Source organism: Amaranthus tricolor, chromosome 12 (genome assembly GCF_026212465.1).
Source record: "Amaranthus tricolor cultivar Red isolate AtriRed21 chromosome 12, ASM2621246v1, whole genome shotgun sequence".
Taxonomy (NCBI): domain Eukaryota; kingdom Viridiplantae; phylum Streptophyta; class Magnoliopsida; order Caryophyllales; family Amaranthaceae; genus Amaranthus; species Amaranthus tricolor.
This window is the reverse complement of record NC_080058.1, coordinates 5,544,700-5,566,695: the sequence shown is the minus strand read 5'-3', so window position 1 is coordinate 5,566,695 and position 21,996 is coordinate 5,544,700. Positions and strand designations below refer to the sequence as shown.

At 31.6% G+C, this 21,996-nt stretch overlaps 2 protein-coding genes across 2 annotated transcripts; one reads left to right on the top strand and one right to left on the bottom strand.

The window, feature by feature from the left end:
- The first annotated feature begins 7,191 nt into the window (after window positions 1-7,191).
- Window positions 7,192-16,333, top strand: LOC130828298 (protein PSK SIMULATOR 1). Its single transcript, XM_057694198.1, has 13 exons — window positions 7,192-7,467; window positions 8,119-8,514; window positions 9,988-10,313; window positions 10,417-10,509; window positions 10,608-10,698; window positions 11,773-11,842; window positions 12,999-13,069; window positions 13,565-13,634; window positions 14,365-14,480; window positions 14,635-14,751; window positions 15,201-15,277; window positions 15,364-15,408; window positions 15,519-16,333. Exons 2-13 carry the CDS (start codon window positions 8,209-8,211, stop codon window positions 15,907-15,909), a joined length of 1,773 nt encoding a protein of 590 aa, XP_057550181.1. The 5' UTR covers window positions 7,192-7,467; window positions 8,119-8,208; the 3' UTR covers window positions 15,910-16,333.
- Window positions 16,334-16,904: 571 nt separating this feature from the next.
- On the bottom strand, window positions 16,905-21,402 carry LOC130828299 (methyl-CpG-binding domain-containing protein 4-like). Its single transcript, XM_057694199.1, has 2 exons — window positions 21,108-21,402; window positions 16,905-17,579 (listed from the first exon to the last, which is right to left on the bottom strand). The coding sequence occupies exons 1-2, from the start codon at window positions 21,204-21,206 to the stop codon at window positions 17,076-17,078; spliced, it is 603 nt and encodes a 200-aa protein (XP_057550182.1). The 5' UTR covers window positions 21,207-21,402; the 3' UTR covers window positions 16,905-17,075.
- Window positions 21,403-21,996: the final 594 nt, after the last annotated feature.

Genomic DNA, 21,996 nt, shown 5'->3' with positions numbered 1-21,996 from the left:
TCTTATTAACGCCACTATTTATCAGCTCATTAGACTTGCCAAATTTTATGATGAAGGAAACATATTGATGAATTGTGAATCTTTTGGAAGTCGTATGCCAATATGTTCAGGTTTTGTTTGAAAATAAATAATTATATTTTAAAAATATATATTTTTTAATTCTAAATTCATAAATAAAGAATTTGAGAATAATAAGGTATAAGTAATCGTTTTTAAATTCTTAACTTTAATTATTTTTTAATAGTAAAATTAATTCAAGTTCAAATTTGAATTGTTTATTTGCCCAAACACTTAAATTTGTGCAATTTTATATATCTAAATAAAATCATGTTTTCTGAAATGCGAATACTTGAGTAGTAAATCTTTTTTTAATGAAGTCAAAGTATTTTAGTTTTCCTTGTTTGGATTATAATAAACTATAATGATTAGTCATTTAACTTTGAATTTCATTTATGTGAGAGTCGTTTAATGATATTGAGATAATAGAATAAATTTTAAATAAATAAATGACCAATTTTGATAAAAAGAATAATGAGATGTATTAACATAAATTTCAATATGGGATTTTATTGATTTTGCTTTTAAGAAAAAGAAAATATCCTCATTTCATTAATTCTCATGTACGCTTTTCATTATCATGTAGAACTCACATAGTTGTTTAATGAGTTTCTTATTTTCTTCATCCTCAATTTTGAATTTGGGATTCAACTTCAATTCTAAATTTCAGTAAATAATATTTCTCCTTTTAATAACTTAATATAATGTTTGATAAAAAGAACAACAATCTTATTCTTTGTAAATATCCTTTATAATTTATCTTGAATCTAATAAAAACAACCTTATAATTTATCTTCATATTATAAGACTTCATCAAGTCTCAGACTTTGCAATACATAGAGATAACCTACAACTACAAGCCTACAATTCACCTAAAAGCAACGAAATTGAAAAGAAAAAAAAGTTGGACTTGTGAAATTTCAAAAATATAAAATAAAAACATTACAAACCCTAAAAGTTCGAGAAATTGAAGAAAAAATCACTAGAAATTTCAAAATTTGTAGAAGAATATTACCTCATTGAATAAATGCAATCTTAACCAGAAGTCACCTAAAAAATCCCAAACCCAATTTAAATGATATCCAATTGGAAAAAGCGAAATTTTTTGAAACATGGAATTACAAAATATTTTGTTTACACTGAAATAGTTGCAGAAATTAATCTCATTTTAATATGAATTTAACATCTAAATATTTTTAATTAGTGATGGTAGTAATTAAAAAAAAAACCTATGATGATTAGATATTTGTTAATTTGTAACGTGGTAATGAATCGTAATAAGTAACGTAAATTTTGAAGGTAAAACTTAAAGTTGAGCACTTACCCACAACAATTTGGAAAAAATATAATACTTATTCAAAAACTTTATTTATCCATGTTGGGAATAATAAATATTTCATACATATATACAAGTGAGTTTTACAAATGAAATACAAATTACATAACTTATTATATGTACAATAATTTTTACTCAAACTTTAAACTATCTTAAATAAACATTTCTTACACCATAATAAATCCAATTGAAGATAAAAATCACCTAAGATCAGCCTCAAAACAGTCAGCCCCTAGCTACCATACTACCCCTCTTTTAGCCTCAAAACTCACTTACACACTCCACCAAACTCTCTACCCAAAGCCCCTTTTGCTCTTACCCAAAAACATCATCATAACAAACATGCAAACATGATAAATCAACACATATTTGCTGTCCAGATTTTTGGCTCCATCAACCTTCTTTCACTCTTCATTTTACTCTTAAATTCATCCATAAGCACAATAAAAGTTCAATCTTACAATTCCTAGTAAAAACACCTTTTCTCATCAAATCTTCTTAAAAAAAGACCATCTAGACTTCTGAAAATTTATGTTTAGAAAATCAAATCTTCCATAAAAATAATCTTTATTTCAAGAGTTTTCCATACACACTAAACTTGAAGAAATCCACTAAGAATAGAGTAAGTTATGTTTATTCCTTTATTTAACTAATTTTGTAAAAACTTGTTCATGTAAAATTCTTTTTACATGAAATCTTTCTATAAACTTAGATAAATATAAAATGGAGATTTCATCATAATAACTAAGAAAGATAATCTCCTAAGAAGGCCTAAAAATTTCAGCCAAAAGAAGAAAATTTGAAATATTTTCCTTTCATTAACTTACAATCTCCTATTTATGTTTTCTAGTAAAAAAACTCTCAAGTTGTGGGACTTGTTCAACTAGTGTTGCTCAACACTAATCAATCTCCAATTAACAAAATATCAAAAGGGTAAGTAAATCTAACAATCATTAGTTAAAAATCAAAAGTCATAAAGTTACATAGAATGATTCGAAATAATACTATTTTTGAATTCTTTAAAAATGATTATAGCAAAGGAGTTGAATCTTAGTTATTGAAAAGTTGTACCAAAGATTGAGGAGTACTTTTGGAGTTAAGGATCGAGGTACGTCACATGGGGTGATTTTTTAAAGGATTTAAGAACAAGTTAGGAAAGTTTGTGTATAAACTTGTTTTTAAAAATAAAATTCTCAAAGAGAAGTTCTTAAATCCTGAAAAATGATTTCAAAATGATAATTTTGAGTATGAAATGATTTATTACATGTATTATTATTGTGGGCATCATGCATGTTGGTTTTATGAATTTTTGTATGTTTTAAGGATGTTTAACAATACTCTGTGAAAGTAATTGTGATGGAAATGATTATATGGACTTGGAAAATATTTTAAATGCATTTTAAGTAATTTCCAGTAGCTATATGTTAAGAAATTCTCTAGGATATTTTTCTTGAAATTTATTCGTTAAAATGATATTTTAATGGATGTTAAGGTGTTAGATACTCTTATCACGAAAAATGGTATTAGATAAACTCTTGATCATCAAAAACGATTAATAAAATCATATTATAATGCCTCCAACAAGATTTGGCCAGAATATAATTAATTTAGAATTTTTCATGATTTTTGAGTAATCGTTTAATTGTATATCGGTAAATTGTGAAATAGTAAAATATAAAATAATTACAAAATACAGACGTATGAACTTGAAATTTTTATCACATATAAAATTTTGGGAATGTTTCATGGACATTTAAGGACCTTAATAATTTTTGCTCGGTTATTAATAGTCGGTAAACTAAATAACGATAAAATATAAAATAAATACTAAATGACGTTTTTTAGACATGAAAATTGTATGATATACATATATAGATAGTAGATACACTTTAGAAAATTTATATGAATTTTCGTGACCATATATGGACTTAAATAAATTCTATTCGTTTTATCGGTAAAATAACGACATAAATTATTAAAAATACCCCCACATTATTTTAATGGTTATTTAAAATTTTATACTCCTTAAAATAGTTACTGGAACATCATAACTTTTTTTTTTTATTTGGACTCAAATAATTTTAAACTAGTTTTATTTTATTTATCGATAAAATACATATACAAAATAATAAAATACACTTTTACAAGTTTAAATGACCTAATAAATATGTTATATAACATCAGGAACTTTGGTATAATTTTATTAAGCTAATTATTAATTATTTACTAATTTATCAAATTAATTGAAATTGTTTATTTATTAAAAGGTGTTATATCGGTAGTTTAATTTGAAATAGACTTTTATCACCAAATTATAATTATATTAATAACCTACTGCCTCATAGTATAAAATGATATTAACTTTTATAGTTTATAATTTTATAAATTTATGACATCATTTAAATAATAGTAAATACCTAAATTGTCGGAAAAAGTAGTAAAATATATTTATGAATTGGTCTAACCAATTAAAATCTGATGGGACAACATTAAATTCATTATAAATAAGTTATTATAATTACTAAAGTAATTTGGGCCTTGTTGAGAATTAATATGTATTTTGCAAACCAATTATCGATTTTAATACCGACGAAATTGCCGCATATTTGACAAAAGAGTGTTTTATGAAATCTTTTGTCATAATGATTTTATAAACTTATCAACTATATTCTGATTGTTTTGAATGGATTTCAATACTCTTAAGTTATCCTTACTTTACTTAAGAAGGATTGAAACGAAATGTTTTAGTGATTTATTTGGAAAATCGTATTAAATTTTAACTACGTTTACAAAAGAAGAATTTCCATGCATACTAGTGATGCCCCAATATAATAAAATTATTTATGTGATGATAATGCCCAATATAATAAAATTATTTATGTGATGATATGATTATGTTAAAACATGTATTACCCATGTGAGAAAGATTATGATTTTTATGACTATTCAAATGCTATTGGAATTCAAAGAAATATATTACATACAAAAATGTTTTAGCCTAAATGACGGGTACATAAGCCACAACAACAAATGTTGTGTGCATGATTAAACAGTTCACCAATGCTGAGCGCATATTGTACACAAGACCATTGTGTTACACTTGCCGGACATGTCGCGGACGGTAGATTGACTACCAACCGAGTCACAGGATGACTCACAGAGTACCCATGCAAACTTATAATTTGAGTTTGAATTTGAATTGGATCCATTGAGATCCTATGTTTTATGATGAAAAATGAGAACTTAGAATTATTATGAAACCATTGAATTGAGTTGAACGATAATATGATTTATCAAATGAAAAAGTATCTTTCAAAATGAATTTACTCAAACCAAAATATTTTAACAACTTGTTTGACAGACACTAGTGTGTTATACTCAGCCTTTTTGTTGATACTATATTGTGTATGTTTTCCAATGGTTTTTTTTTTAGTGTGAACCCCCATGGCACCTCGATGGATAATTAATATGCGAGCAGAGGATGAACTTGAGTTGTAGTTTGACTCCCTTTTGTTTAGATCTCTTTATTGTATTTGAGAAACTTTTAGTAAAGTTGTTTAGATTAAGACTATTTTAAAGACGTAATTCGAACTTTAGACTTAATTTGATTTGGTTGTAATTTTTCTTTATTTTGAACAGCTAAGACTTCCGTTATATTACTTTTGGTTTTGGTTCAAGTATTTTACTTGGACATTGGTTTAACCTTTAAGTAACCCCCTTAATTGTGTTGGCAAAAGTGAGCTTTCACTTGATTAATACTAAATTTCAGTTAGTATTTGCCTACATAATTCAGGGCAGTTACATGCACGTGATTTATTAACGACAAATTGGATAAAAATGTTATTAAATATCATTAATAGATTTTTTTATGTACTTTTTGACAAGAGTATATGTACATTTTAACAAAAAGTCACTATTATTGAGTACTTTAGACAACACTTTCTAAAATATAAAAGTATATAAAAGTATAAATTTGAATATGAAGTGAATTTAGAAATAAAGCGTAAAATTAAGGAGTCTTTTGTATAAGTTTGTAAAAAAAAAAAAAAGACAAAAGTTTGTGAAAGTTGAATATTTGATATAATAAAGTCTGAAGATTGGAATGTGACTCTAGAGATATATAAAAAAAACAAAATATTGAGTAAAAACAGTGAGACATACTAAAGTAGAAAGTGAGACAAATTGAGGAGACAAAGGGTGTATATATATACTTTTTGTGTCTTAATATAGATATGAGCACGAGTCGGATCAACCCAAGAGTAGCACGAGCACAACTTCCTCATGGCTCGACACGACATGGTCTTCCAACTATTGCAATGGGCCACTAGCATAATTCGTGAGATATTGCGCCAATACGTGATCTTGGGGTACAATTAGGTTGCCAAAGCTGCTATTTTACAATCATTTTTAATTCGAAAAATAAAGAAAAATATTTTCGCTCATAACACCATTATTTGATGTTGGTCACTGAACAACATGACACAATACGACTTATTATACATGTCCGCTAGATAACAACTCACTCAATTTTCATGTCTATATTTAGATCCCCACAATCAAAAAATGGTGCGTTAGCAAGACGGTAAATCATTGTCCATTTAACAAGTAGGATTACTCCTCATTGGTAACAAAGAACATTAATATGTACAACATGTGTTATGTGAGATCCTCATTATTTATTTATTTGATTACTTTAAGATTATAAGTGATTATTTTTAACCCTAAAAAAATAATCACTTTAAGATTATAATTAGTTATTTTAAGACTAACAGCGATCAATAAAAAATTAATATTAGATCAATAAAAAAAATAATCTTACAATAAAACTGTCTAATTAGAAAATTTGTGTAATGTGTATGATGTGGATTGTCCACAGAGTATTATACAAGTAGAACAATTGTTTTTAAGTGCCCACAACATTCTCAAGTGTGAAGCTTTTTACTTTTTAAATAAACCCAACTCCCAAATGTGAATGAACTTATTAATCAACAACATAAACAATTACTTAATAATTGACAAAGATGAGGTTTATGAGTCACATTAAACAAAACTTGGGACACGTCAAACCATTAATCTATCACTACCAATTTGAAAATTATGATGGAAAAAAAATATTAATATTCCCATTTATTGTTTTTTCGCTAAAAATAATTTTAACTATTAATTATTTTTTGAGTAATTCAAATACGGTTTAAATTTAAAATAGTTATCACTCTTCAGTTGAGTTGAGTTGAGTTTGTTCTAAGCAAGTATATCTCATACTTGGGATATTTAAATTAGTATTATTTTTAGGCAAAAGCTAATGAACGTTCCTAGGGCGTTTGTTAACAAGAATAATAATAAATTTTTTAGACTAAATTAGGAAACAAAATAAAAGATATATATAATATAATACATTTTGACGCGTGATTTGGTGATAAATTCATAGAATTATGCTAGAGTAGGTAATATAATTAATGTTTGTATAATTAAAAGTTTAAAATATGTTTTAGTTTAGTATATAAAATTGATTTTATCCTTAGTAACAAACGTCTTAGAGGTCTCCGTTAGCAAGATCCTTGTTTTTAATAGACGGATAATATATACTTTCTTCATTCCAAAATATTTATAATGTTTGATTTTTAACGCAGTCTAATATATTAATTCAATTCTTAATATATTTAATTATATATAAAAATAAATTATAAAAATTTAATATTAATAATGTTTACATTGATATTTCAATTTAAGTATGTCTTGGCTCGCAACATCATAAATGTCTATTTTTCAAATTGATTAAGGTTGCCGCATTCCCAGTCAAGGCTGCTGCTGTATTTAGTAGCAGATAAAGTTTGACAATTTGTTTGTTGGATTATACTTTTATATAGAAGTTTTACAAATGGTTGTTCAACTTGCTTTCAATATAACCCTTTTTCCACTCTCCAATTCCATTCTTTTTCTTCCTTCTTTTTGTAGGATGATGTGCTTTCCTACTTCCCCCCATTGAAAAACCTACCCCCATAAGCACTTCCCTTTTTCAAATTCCTTTTTCTAAGTGCCCATTTGCATACTGTCATTTTTCTCTATTATTGGAGGTAAATTTTTCTCTTTCCTGAATTTAATTGGTGTTTTTGCACATGGGTTTTGCTTATTTATGTTTTCCTGCTGACTAGTTTACAAGATTAGTCTTTTACATGGTTTATTTTAGTTCAAGGTAAGTTGAAGATTCAATTTTTACCCCTCTTAAAGTTGTGACCGCTACCTCCTTGAAGTATTTATCGGGTTGATTTCGAGTTGGTTTGAAATTGAATTTTGTGTCCACTTTTTACATACTTATAGATTATTTTTAAGTCTGTCCAAATTGGGTTTGTTTAAAAAGTTTAATAAATTTCGAATCAACTGATCTGTTTTGAACACCCCTACCATCTTTTAATAAGTATATGGTTGGTTTGTCTATTTTATCCCTTCCTAAACCCTGATCATAAGCGGATACAATAGATATGATGATGATCTAAGCTCCAAGTTCCTTTTTTTACTTGTTTGGCAGATCTATTGTTTTGTTTGATAGTTACATGATTGGAATCTGATGCTATTTTATTACTTCTATATTCATGTACTTAAATGGAGTACTACTTTAATATCTTTCCTCTTTCTGGAACTGCTCTATGTAAATTTTACTTGTGTTTAGTATCTTATAGTGGCATAATGAATTGTACTGAGTTATGTTCTTCGTGTTCTCTGGACAGTAATCAAGTTTGAGGAATATGCTATAAGGTTAGGATTGAAGTTTGAAGGTGAATTAGTGGGCTTTTTGCCTTTGATTAAGCTAAGATAACATGGGAATTTTATGTTCAAAGAGTATTAATGGTGAGAAAGTGGATATAGATGGTGATTTGTGTGTATTGAGCCGGGTTATTCCCTCGAGACAAACTGATTTAGGTGTAGTATCAAAGCATAGTAGCCATGAGAAGCAGTTGTGTGATCTAGAGGATCTGCAACCTGAGGGGCACTATAAGAATAGTCATCACAATATAAGAAGGGAAACTGACCTTGATGATTATTATGATGGAATTCCTCGTATTCCGATGGCGTTATCGCATAAGTCGAGATCAAGAAGTTCTACTCAAGCTGCAGTTGCTAAGGTTTGGTGCTTGCTCTCCGACATTTTAATTTTGTCGTAAATTGATACTTACTTCATTTTTCTGTTTTGATATGAGATTGAATATGATCGTTATTGTTCGTTATATTGCATTTAGAAGTTAATTTTGTTCAAAATTGTGTTTGTATAAAGTGGCATCATCACATACTCATTTAAATCATCAAGAAAGAGCAAATGGTTGTGTAGGTATTGACAATGATGCTTATTATTGCTTCGATATTGTAGCCGGAATGATCCAACAGATTAACCGGAATAATTCTCCTTTACTCCCTTTTCGGTAATTCCCCTTCTTCCGATATTGAGATAGTCACTAACCGATTCTTGAACTGCATAAACAGAAGAACTGCGAAGTTTTATTTTTGAAGTTTTTGTCACATACTTTGTCTTGATTAGTGTCTGAATTTAGGCTTTTGGGGGTCTTTTAGGTAGATTTTTGATGATTTCATAACTTCAACTATTAATATCCGTAACTGTAAATTCACATACCTTATAAATATTTTTTTCAAGTATGAATATATTGAATACAGTTCCAAATTCTTGATCAATATAATTCAGAATTGCTTTTTCTTAAAGCTTACAAATTTGATAATCTGACATTTGACTTTTGTTTGAGACAAACAATGAAGTCATAACTTGAAGAGTAAGTTATAATTTTTTAAAATATGGTCTTGTCACCTTTTATAATGATTAATTTTGAAGTCTTGTAAGTTCAAATGAGTTTAGATATGTTTCAATAAGGCTAATTCTTTTTATAAAGAAAAGTTCTATTAATTATTGAAAAGAAGATACAAGAATAGGGACAAAGCATCCCAAAGACATGAAAATCATAATAAATTTTATCGACAACAATAACAACAATGTTCGAGCCTTAATCTCAAACAATTGGAATTCGCTACATTAACCAACATATCAGCTCCAGTAGTCGTCCATATGAATTCTTCTTCTCCATACAAGATGTTTAATCAATAAGGCTAATTGTCGAAATAAATCTAAGGGTAAGCAAATTTAATTCATATTTAATATAATTTTAGACGCCGATAGATGAATTTAAATCCAGTTGGTAAGTTGAGGAGTTCCAAGTGAAGAAAATGTAGACAAAGTAGGTTTATAAATTTTGACTTGGAAAATCTCATTCTTCACAACTACTACAAAGCCCCAATGCCTTTAGAGAGGCTTCAATTGATGAACATAAACTTTTGAATGATGCATAGGCATCACCAACATAAAGCGAGATAGGGTGAAAGATTGGATGTACGCAGTTTCATCTTTTTGTTGTTACTTTTTTCATTTTATATAGCTTTTATTTGGCGTTAGAATGCAATTTGAATTACTGAGATTGTGCTATGAACATTGTGGCAAATTAGTGCATATTGATTTGTTCAAATTTCCTCTTCATATTTGTTGCCTAAAACTTTTTTGTCCCTAAAAACATCTTTTAAGATCTTGTACATTGTAGGTGTCTGAAGTGAGCATACGATTGGGCAGGGCCGGCACCATGGGGCTTGAGAAGGCTGTGGAGGTCTTAGATGTGCTTGGGAGTAGTGTTACTGACTTAAACTCGAGAAGTGGGTTTGCTTCCGGAGTACTATCAAAAGGAACCAAAATTTCTATTTTAGCTTTTGAAGTTGCAAATACGATCATGAAGGGTGCTTGTCTTATGCATTCCCTATCCGAGTCACGTTTATGCCACTTGAAAGAAGTGATTCTTCCTTCTGAAGTCGTGCAAAAATTAGTATCGAAAGATATGGATGAACTTCTTCGCATTGTTGCTTTTGACAAGAGGTGGTATTTAGAATCTTAAGATGATAATTTGGTAAATGATTTTTGATTTTCCTTCCTTTTTATATGCACTCTTGTAATTTTATGATAATTACTTCTTTGACAGGGAAGAATTAGCTATATTTTCAGGAGAAGTCATACGATTTGGGAATCGCTGTAAAGATCCTCAATGGCATAACTTGGATCGTTACTTTTTAAAGTAATATTAATTACGTAATGAAAAGTAATTTGTGTTGAATTATTTGTGACCTCATATTTCTCCCTTCTTTTTCTTAATGTCTGCTGATTTCATTACAGGCAAAGCAATGAAGTTGGCCGTTGTAAGCAACTGAAGGAGGATGCAGAGTCGGTCACACAACAGTTGCTGCTTTTCGTTCAGTATACCGCTGTGAGTACATCATGCTTTCAGTAGTGAGTGGTATTAATTGTTGTTTTGAAGCCTTCTTATGTGATAGAGTATATAAAATATATCGAGACACCAATTATTAGCTAAAACTTTTGATTGAGTTGGTTCTTTGACATGGTATTAGTCACCCAGGTCACAGATTTGAATCTCATCCTACCACTCATTTTAAGCGGAATTACTAGCATCAAGTATGAAATAAACTTGTGTTGCATCTGCACTTTTAGTTTAAATGAATCTCGTGTGAGGGAGCGTGATAGAGTATATAACATATATTGAGGCCTAAATCATTACCTTAAGCTTTTGGTTGAGTTAATTCCTTGACAATACGAGATCAAAGTTGGCATATAATACTTTTGGTTAAGAGTTGGATCTGCTAAGACAATAGACGCTATCATCATCGATTTTGTTGTCTAGTTGCAAATGTGCTACATCTATAAGCCGCTCCCAAGTCCCAACATAATAATTTACCAGTGAACGCAACCGTCAAATATATGAGTTCAGTGACTCAATGGAACCTATCAAAAATGACCAATTCTTTATTAAGACCATCTCATTGTGGCTTAGCCCAATATTTAGTATTAAAAAAACTGAAAAAAACAGTTTTTCATTGACTTCAATTTTTTTTAAAAAAGACATTAATCGGGCCGTTTGTATGGACCCATCTCATGGTGAGTCTCGTATAAGACGTGCTGATTAAAAATGAAACCTACTCTACTACTGGGTTTTACAAACTTAAAGTGATTGTTCAATTGAAACCATAATGCAAAAGTGCGCTAACGGAATGCAGCCGATACAATACAATGCATCCCTGTTCTTTGCACAATGATTAATATTGAATTTGTGCCTTGTGATCGCTATGAAGTGGCTTTTTGATTGTTAAATGTCATCTGTGTGACTGTTAGGCATTTAATTTCTTCATGAGGTATATATTAAGCTGGCTAAAACGAACAAAAATAACATATGAACTTGTCTTTATCTACTTCCTTTGATTGCTTATTCCCTCTACCAGAACTGATGTATTGTTTCTCGTGCTACAAAATAATTTCCAAAAAACAGGAGTTATACCATGAGCTTCATGCTTTGCATAGATTCGAGCAGGACTTCCAAGGAACATGCAGGGTTGTGGGTAAGTGTCGTTTGATTTTTCTTTCACCCCCAATTCCTTTTTATTTATGTTTTTAAATTTAAGCAACCAATCTTTATCATAAATAGGGATGATTAAAGGACTTTGTTAAAGGGGATTTTATTGATGATACTTGTGAACTTTTTGAGAAAATGGAGGATGAGAGATGTTCTCTATATGCATTCACCATCAACACAGTAATTACTCGGTTTCTAAATGGTTAGCAAGGTTTTTGAGGTGGTCAACCCAATGTCAAATGATTCGCTAATCTCCTCGCCAATTGCGAATCAGAAAAAATAAATTATGATCGGTTTTGGGCTATTCTTGGGCAAATTTGAGCGAATCAGCTAACGAATTATGTTATAATGGGTCAGACTAACAAACAATTCAAGGTTGATGCTACCATAACTTCATTGTTTAAAGGTTTACTAACTCGTGACGATGTTAGTGATAGAAAAATTGATTATACAATCTTTAAAAACTAAACAAGTATGTTATTAGATTTAATCATAAGCAATAAAAAAAATTTAAATAAGGATGACAAAAGTTAGTTTCGTTCGACTACTATTATTCTACATGAATAGTAAAGGTACATACTACATTAAAAAATAAAGAGATTGAAATCCATGTATTGAACATAAACAACATACAATAATGAACAATAATAATGCAAAGCCTTAATTCCATCATAAACAAAATCATGGGTATAATTTGTTGTAATTGCCGGAGTTCAGATACTGGCCGCATGACCCTTGAGTATCAAATGCATTTGGGTTTGAAAAAGAAAGTCGTATTTCACTAGGACGCTAAACTTTCTTGATTCTATTCAAACCACTTGCTTTCTACAAATACCGAGCTTAGGGCTCCAAGGATTAATAATGGACCTTAGTGCACAGAATATGTGAAAGGTGGAAAGCAACTGCAGTGCTTGTAATATTGGGGTTTCTTAAACTAACATGTTGAATTGCGGCTCCCAAGTTCTATATGTGGTCTATTTCTGCAACCATTAAATATGGTCGTTTTGTTTGAACTTTGTTAGCTTGTTTTTGCGACAATGAGTTCAGTTTTTTCCCGCAAAATATTTATCAACACTTTCTTCACAAATCACGTAAGTACACTCTTCTTGCATAGCTGACAGCATTGCGATTTTTGGTTGAAGAACTTAAGAAGCAGAAGAAACTTGTGATGAAACTAAAGAAAAGATCACTTTGGAGCAGGAGTTTGGAAGAGGTATTATCTTATCTATACATTAAAACGACACTAGTCATGGCCGGTTCTTGGGGTATCCTGGGTAGCCGACCGCCTATGGCCCTTGAAATAAGGGGCCTCAAATATTAATTGGTGCTATACAGGCCCGGTTCCGAGCAACACTTTTTAAGTGATTTGTTGTAAACCTTTTTTATATTTGAAGTAATATAATGTTACAATGCATTTGTCTTGAATTAATTTTTCTTTAAGTGGAAATATTTTATCTTTTAATATAATAAAGGACCCCATTTTAAAAGACATCGTAAAAATAAATAGGACTTCCAAAACCTTTGCTCCACCCCTTTAGTCATCATCATCATCATACATCCATACCTAGTATATCTCATTCATAGAAGATATGATTAGGATTGGGAATTAAAAGAACACTAATTGATTTTTTTTCCAATATTTCGGAAAGTTATTTCAGAAATCATGTTTATTTCATGTCCTCTAAGCAATACCCATGTTTTGTTGCAGATAATGGAGAAACTTGTGGATGTTGTCCTTTTCTTGCATATGGAGATTCATAGTAATTTTGATAATGATGGTATGTTACATCTGATATTGAGCTCGTAAATCTCACCTTCATTTTATGCCATTGCTAAATTCGGAGGTTGTCCTAAACCATGGACAGAAGGCCCCTGTTTAATGAATTCCATGAGAGTAAAATAGACTAGTATTAAAGTTGAAAAAGAAAGGGTCAAGTGGTACACAAGCTGGCAAGCTGATGTGATAAAGCTAGATTTTCCCATGTTATATGAGCCATTTTGAGACGAAGATATATGAAAAGGTTTAGGAGTCAAAAACATTGAGAAGAAGATGAAAGAGAGTTGTTTAAGATGGTTTGAGCATGTGCAAATGTGGGGTATTAGTGAACCGTTATAAAAGATAAAAAGTTGGAATTCGAAGGACTCAATAAGCGGGCGAGGTAGACCGAAGATTAGCCATGATTTGTTGGGCAGTAATGGAAAAGGATATGAAGGATCTTAACTTACAATTTGAGATGGTAGAAAACCAAAATAATGAAGAAGAATTCATGTATACGATCACTGGGACTGATCTATTGGTTTATATGGCCGTCCTTAATCTTTTGGGATCAAGGCTTTTGCATTGTTTATTTGAGCCATTTCAAAATACAATCTTTTAATTATCTTTGCATACTTATGTTGTATTTCTTGATAGCATCTACACTTCATTAGATAGTGCCGACTCATAGGAACTAATCTTGCCCTTTTTAAAATCAATTTTACTAAAAAAATTTGTGTAATGTTTCTTAGGGAAAAATGAAGATGCTATCATAGGAGTTGAAGCGCCGGTGAGCCAACCCCAAAGGCTTGGACCGGCTGGTCTTGCATTGCATTACGCAAACATCATTTTGCAAATCGATGGAATTGTGAGTTGTATAGCCAATTGAGCTGATCTTAACATTATGTGTTGTATGGATCCTGCTGTAATTTGATTTCTAAGGACAATCTTCATGTTTTTCGACTCCAAAATCAAAAAAATTTTATCTCTCAGAAGATTAATAAATCTTCTCATGTATACAGGTGGCTAGATCAAGTTCAATGCCCGCTAACGCTCGGGAGTCATTGTACCAAAGCTTGCCGCCAAGTATCAAATCATCTTTGCGCTCAAAGCTGCAATTATTTAAATCCAAAGAAGAGGTATATTTCACTTTATGTTCTCCTATTAGGATATTCAACTTTACACTGATTTGAGCTTGGTTCAGTGCAAAAACAAGATCGCATCACATCATTGCGATCGTATCGATAAGGATTTTGAGTTTAACGCAACCGAATAGAAGCCACATTGACCGCAAAATTATCCGCACTGAAGTATAGTACACAAATTCCGTGTCACGACCATTGTCGTGACCGTGATCGAAACCGTATTTTCGCACTATTCAAACCAACTTACAAAAACTAAAACTTAATTTGTCAGCAAATACATTAAAATTCTCATGGATGCATGGTATGACTAAACTAGAACGTTCAAGTTGCCTATTGAATGATAGTCGGATGTACATTTACTACTAGAACCATTATGTGAAAACGATGCGTACATATAGTAAAATTTCATTTTCCATTAATCATGCCATGTTTCTCATTTGCAGCTCACTTCACCCGATATCAAAGCCGAAATGGAGAAAACCTTAGAGTGGCTTATTCCGATTGCATCCAACACTGTCAAGTGAGCGACTTTTCTTCCTACGACCGAGTGTATATTTATCCTTCTAAGTTCTAATCCCTTTTCGTTTTTGACTTGGTTCCTGTTAGGTCCCATCATGGTTTTGGTTGGGTTGGCGAATGGGCGAATTCCGGGTAAGCTAATTGCTTCTTTTTCTAGCTTGATAATAAGCACAGTCCACATCCGCTCCCCCTTAGCCTTTGTTTTCCGCGTCTTTTATTTTTCTTTTTAAATGTACTTTTAGGTTCGAGACAAGTGATACATCTGCCGAAAAAGTTGATGTGATTCGTATCGAGACACTCTATCACGCCGACAAGGTGAAGACCGAAGCGTACATTACCGATCAATTAGTTTGGCTTCATTTTTTGGTTACCCAATCAAGAATAGCAAGCAAAAGCTTTAGTATCAAGTCCGCTATCAAACCCCCTGCAATCTTGCCCCAGCAAAGAAATCAGGTTCCCGAAGTAAAGCCTAGCAATGAACTATCAAACGTGCTCACAGTCTCAGCGCAAGAATGTCAAAAAACGAATGATAATGCTGAGAATCAAACACCAGGAATCGACAAAAGTGAAGATCTTGGTGCTATTAAAGAGCAAGAGTTGGGCATAACCAAACAAACGAATGTTGTCGTATAATGAAATAAACACGTGAAATTTTATGGGTTTAGGTGCATTAGCGTAATGCAATCTGCTAATAAGAGCGATTACGCAATTTTTGCGTGGATTTTACACACGAGTGAAGCTTAGTATAGTGATCATGTAATATAGAGCATAGAGATGGTGCTTAGTGATTTCTTTGCTTTTTGTTGTAAAGTTGCAATATTTACATTACATGGGAGAGAAGTTTTAAGTTAGAGTTCACCTTGATGTGATTGTAAAGGTGTTTTTATTCCTCTTTATGTTTCTTGGCATCGGATTTCTATAAAAGTTTACAAATTACAATAGTATTCCATTATCTCAATGCTAATGGGTGGCTTCCACCAAATTTTGAAGGTCGGATGTATGAAACGTTACTTTTGTTAGTGATTCTCCCTCTTATTCTAATCAAATGTCTTGTTTCGCACATTTGTTGATGCAATTATTTAATTTTAAATATTTCTAATTATGCTTGGTTAAAAATTATAAAAATATTATATCAATAAAATTTACGTTAAAACGAATCGAACAAGAATTCGCTTGATTATAGTTTAACTTATTGTTGATTGAGAATAAAAAAACAAAGTAAGAATAATTAGTCAATAATCCCAAAAGGCAGATAAGACATTTGATCAAACCGAGAGGGAGTAATAAAGAGGTTGCTTCTCTACTTGATTCGTTTAGCTAAATTACTAGTAGTCCTAAAGATAAGACATAAAATTGTCCATAGAAATTACTTTTAAATATAACCCATCAAATAAAAAATACTCTCTCTACCCAACTCATTTTGTATTAATTGTCATTTTGATCTATTCTACTCATTTTGCATTATTCTTATTTTTGGACAATAAAACATTAATGTTTTTTTAATCTCATCCATAAATTTTAACTCTCTTTTAATTTCATCGACATAATTCATTCTCTTTTCTCATTTATTACCAATTTATTAAAAACCCCACAATTTTTCTTTGCTTCAAATCTACTAGAACAGAGAATAAGAAATTAATACAAGAAACTAAGATGGTGCAAAGCTAGTACATTCAGTCTTACATTGAAGTTATACAAACATTACTAGTGTGTCATAGCCATAGAAATGAAAGAGTTTCAGACTTAATTGAACATTACAAACACAGAACAAGACAAGACAATATACCCTGGCAACTATTTCAAGACTCAGCATTCTTAGCATCTTTGGCTTTCTTATCGCCTCGAGCAGACGCTTTCCTCTCCAAAATCTCCTTAGGAATAGTATCCTCCACAACTTTCGGCACTGTAAAACTGAACTCACTGAGAGACACACCTTTTATATCGGGATTTTCCTCCAGGTATTTGGACACTTCTGAAGTTGATCTAACTTTCTTGCCCGTGGGAGTCACATAATGAGCGTCCAATTTCGAGAAATCCCTTCTAAGAACAAGTTTTCTCTTAAACCCAACTGGTGTTCGCGGGATATTTGGCTTGTCGATCACCCAAGTTCTCGTTGCATCTTTTTCTATATCGGCTGGATCAGAACAAGACACATTAGCTTTCTTACTGCACGTAAACGGTTCCTCCAACAAGTTACAACGGATAACCTCGTACTCTTCTTCGTTAGATATCAGTCTCCATTTAAAGCATTCTCCGCATTGGACAGCATAAAGTCCAATAGTGTTTGTGCCACTCTGAGGTTTCTGCAATCCACAATCAAATTGGTGAAACTGCCCAAAAGAACCGATTCGTTTGACTATATTTCTTCACACAAGATATCCTCATAAGGACAAGTGAAATCTACATTGATATTCACTTGTATTAACAATAGTCACGCAAAAGTCAAATTAGATGAAATGTACACCGTATCTATGATCATGAACAATGTAAGCTAATTCGCTTTTTGAATTCATAATTCGCTCAAGTTTGCCCAAGAATAGACCAAAATCGACCATAATTCGCTTATTTCGATTCGCAAGGAGATTAGAGAATCATGTGACACTGATCATGGAGGCAAATTTGACGCCATCAAACCAAATAAATCAATGTTTGAAATTCTCGGTGCTTCCCACGAGCACCGGACTTATTGGAGTACTAAGCGAGTCTCACATAATCTTCTATATCCAAACACTATTTTCCTTCTACATAGAGCAAACCAACAGCCAACAGTATAGAGAATGGAAAGGGATCCTCGCCCAACTAAAAGTTTTTTAGCCTGGGTGACCTTTCCCACCTCATTCCCATTGTCGTTGCTCAAGGGAGTATCAAGATGGAACTTGGAAGCAAGGATATTTTTTGGCAACCTAAAGGGAAAATGATCAACCTCATGCTTAAGTTAACATACTTTAAACTTGAAAAGAACATAGCCTTAAGATAGTACGTGCAACTACTTTTACACTAAAATATAAGGTAAAAGGTAAAGATAACAAGTAATTGTATCGAGTATCAATGACACATGATCGATTTGGAAACTGTTCATGTGTGTCGAGTATCGACGACACATGATCGAGTCAGACACTGTTCATGTCGTGTCGATACGGCAGCCACATGTGCCGTGTTCAGGACTCCGGGTAACATAGCAATCACTTGAGCAGTCCATAACTGAGATAAAGATGTCAAGAAAATGGCAACTTCATAAGAACTGACAACGAGGCGCGTGCCTCTCCCTCGCCTCTTGTACTGCGCTGTGCCTTGAGTCTGGTCGCTTTGGTGGGCCTCACGCCTATAAAACCAATTCAGAGACGAATTGAGGAATTCTTATTTACTAATTTCATGGGTTGGGTGGATATAGAGAGTTTAAGAAATCACAGAAGTGTTATTGTTATGAAATTATATGGTCAATGTGGTTGGAAAGAAAAAGTCGAATTTTTAATAATCTTATTTGGGAAAAGGAAAACATTTTAGCCTCGTTGTGTTCTTTAAACAAGCTATGTAGAGAAGAATGGAACATACTAAGTAGTTAGATGGCTGAACTTTTCAGGGATCTCTCATCCCTATAATGTACTATCAAAGTTTTTTCATTAATAAAATTTTTCTTTATAAAAAAAATAGTGTAGATCCACCCATGTGTGGTAGTCATACTGCCAAATGTTAACCAAGACCGTGAGATATCCTTTGCGGCCTAAAAATTGATTTTTACACCTTCTTGATGCGGATAGTATGGGTACCTAGATTTGAAAGCCTTTACAGCATGGGTAATAATACGATGCAACCTTGGCATTGCACAATGATTGAATACAAGCAGTCATGGATTATAAACAAAACCAAGATACAAAATCTCCAAGCAAGCTTTATTTAGTTACCACTTTCATATCACAACATTCTCCACATGGCTATGAAAAGAGTAAAAAAAAAAACTAAAAGCACATACTCACACTGTTTGAAACTTTTGAAAGAGTTATTTTGATACTTCTAATGCAACATGCACCCATAAGTCTATAACACCAATCCTACAATTCAATAAGTTCATACATTTAAAGGGCTAATGCAATGATATTAATAAGAGGTCAAAAAGATCTAGCAGTACAAAAGCAAGACCTACGAGGGAAACTTGGACGCAGGTGCAAAAATGCGTCTTAACTACAGCAACTAGGGGTTCGCAAACTCGGATATCCGATAAACAAGCAGTTGGATTCGATATTCGATATCAGAAAATTATAAATTTCAGCATCAAGGCACAAAAAGCTTGAAGCAAGTTCTCCATAAGTGTATGAGTAGGGTAAAGAAACCTAAAAAATGTATAATGTGAAAATGTATGAGAAGTCATCTTGGCACCTCTTTTGTAACATGCATCCCATGTTATCCATAACATCATCCAGTTAATCTTGGTTTGAAGCACTTAGCAGACCGTCCAATACCTTAATTATATGGCAAAAAGTCAATGAAACAAATGTAGTATGCAACAAGAGTTGGTCCAAAATAGCTAAAACCTCGTATCTCTCTATGATTAACACTATGTTTGGATGGAAGGAAATGGAGGAAAGGAAGACGGAAATGGAGGGAAAGATTTAGGGGGAAGAATTCTCTTACATTTTGTACTAAACAAATCCTTTCAACTTTGGAAAGAGTTGGAAGGAAAACTCAATAATCTCCAAACCTTCCCCTATTCCCCCCCTCTTCCTAAAATACTAGCTAAACAAATCGTGAATGCCTTTTCATTCCCATAAACAGTCACCCTCATTTTACATGTTGAATTCACTACGTACATATATTTTTGTACTTCACTTTGCAGTATCCTTCTTGAACTCTTTCTTATGATCACAATGATTATACTGATAATTTCCCTCAAATAAAATTAGTTGTTATAGGTCAAACATGATAACTTTCCCAAAAGACTAGTCTAGTAAGAGAGAAAGTTCACTTGCCCAAGGTGTAAAAATGCAGTAAAAGTTGTGACCCATAATGGAACGTTGATGTGATAACGAGAGTGATGCAATTATCGTAAGACCTAAATATCGGTTGAATCATAAGATATCTCTTGATACAACCCAAAAAGCGTCTTTTTTTACCTTTACAATGCGGGAAATATCGGTTTGTTTATTTTAAAACCTTTTACAAAGCGGCCTTGTTTTTACACTCTGTACTTGCCTATAAATCTCACACCAATTACATACACAATTAATGTGGTACAAGTCCTTTCCCTTGCAGTAGACCATACCACCCCCAATAAGACCAATGTCCTCGTCGGTCACAACTGTGTTGGGTCACTGACTCATGGTTTGGCTCATTCAAGCCACCCACTCCATAGGCCACAACTGCGAGTCTGACTCTGATACCATAGTTATAGGTTGGAGCAAAAAAACTAGCCGCGAGAGAGATCACTTGCCTATAAAACCCATACAATTGCCCGTACAACCAATATGGGACAAGTCCCATACCTTAGGATAGACCATAACAAAATTATAACCCTAGGCAAGCTTAATGAATTTTCAATTGAAAAAAAACTCAAATATTTCCCAATTGCCCAAATCATTGTTCAACACCAACAAAATTATGCACAAAGTACCTTTCTTTTTTGGTTATTAGTAATCAAGAAAAAACAAGCATGCAACCTATAAAACAATCCCAATTAGTCTAAAAATTCAAATCTAACCCACCAACAAAAGAAACCCAATTGAAATAACAATGTAACAAAAGGAACCCTAATCAGAACCTTAGAAAAAAAGTAGAATAGATCAAGTAAAGTGAAACCCATAATAGAATTTGAAGAAAAAAGAGAAAAAAGAAAGAACCTTGGAAGAAGCAGGAGTAGAAGGAGCAGCCGGAGTGCGGGAAGTAACAGAAGCTTCTGTTGTGGGAGACTGAGAAGAAATCACTGAAGGCTGAGACATTACAGAGCAATGGATGGATTTTAAGGATCCAATTAAGAATCAGTTATAGGATTTGAGAGAGAACAGATAGTAAAAGAATACCAAGAATTATGAATCAGACAATAAGATGATACAGATTTTGTAACTCTATTTTGCTCCTATCAAAGGATCTGAGTTTTAAAAAAGAAGATTTTATTGAAGAGCTCAAAAAGGATGGGTTGGTTGGTTTTTTTTATTGAATATTTTAAATTTTTAAAAAGCAATATATATATATATATATATATATATATATATATATATATATATATATATATATATATATATATATATATATATATATATATATATATATATATATATCATAATCCAAGAAATTTGTGTCACGTGGCATTCACATATAATATAATTTGCCGCTCAAATTTATACGATTTTCATTTTCATGTCTTTTTTGCATTGAAACTCTTAAATATCAATTAAATTTAATTATGATGAAACTCTTAGTCTTCATCAATTTAATTCATCTTTCTTTGTATCATATGCTAAATTATAAAACTCTTTATCTTCTAAATTTAATTATATTAAAGATGAAAAGACAAAAATATAAGATATTTTATTAGTGTCACATACATAGCTTGCCTTATTTATACGATTGAATTTCAAAGTCTTCATTTAGTGCATCCCATGTACTTAAGTAAAAGTTGATGGTGTTTTAAGAGTTGAATTTATTGATTATTTCAATTAATATGAAAATTGAGATAAAAACTGGAGAAATATATAGGTTTTGTATCGTTGCTATGTGAATATGCAATTT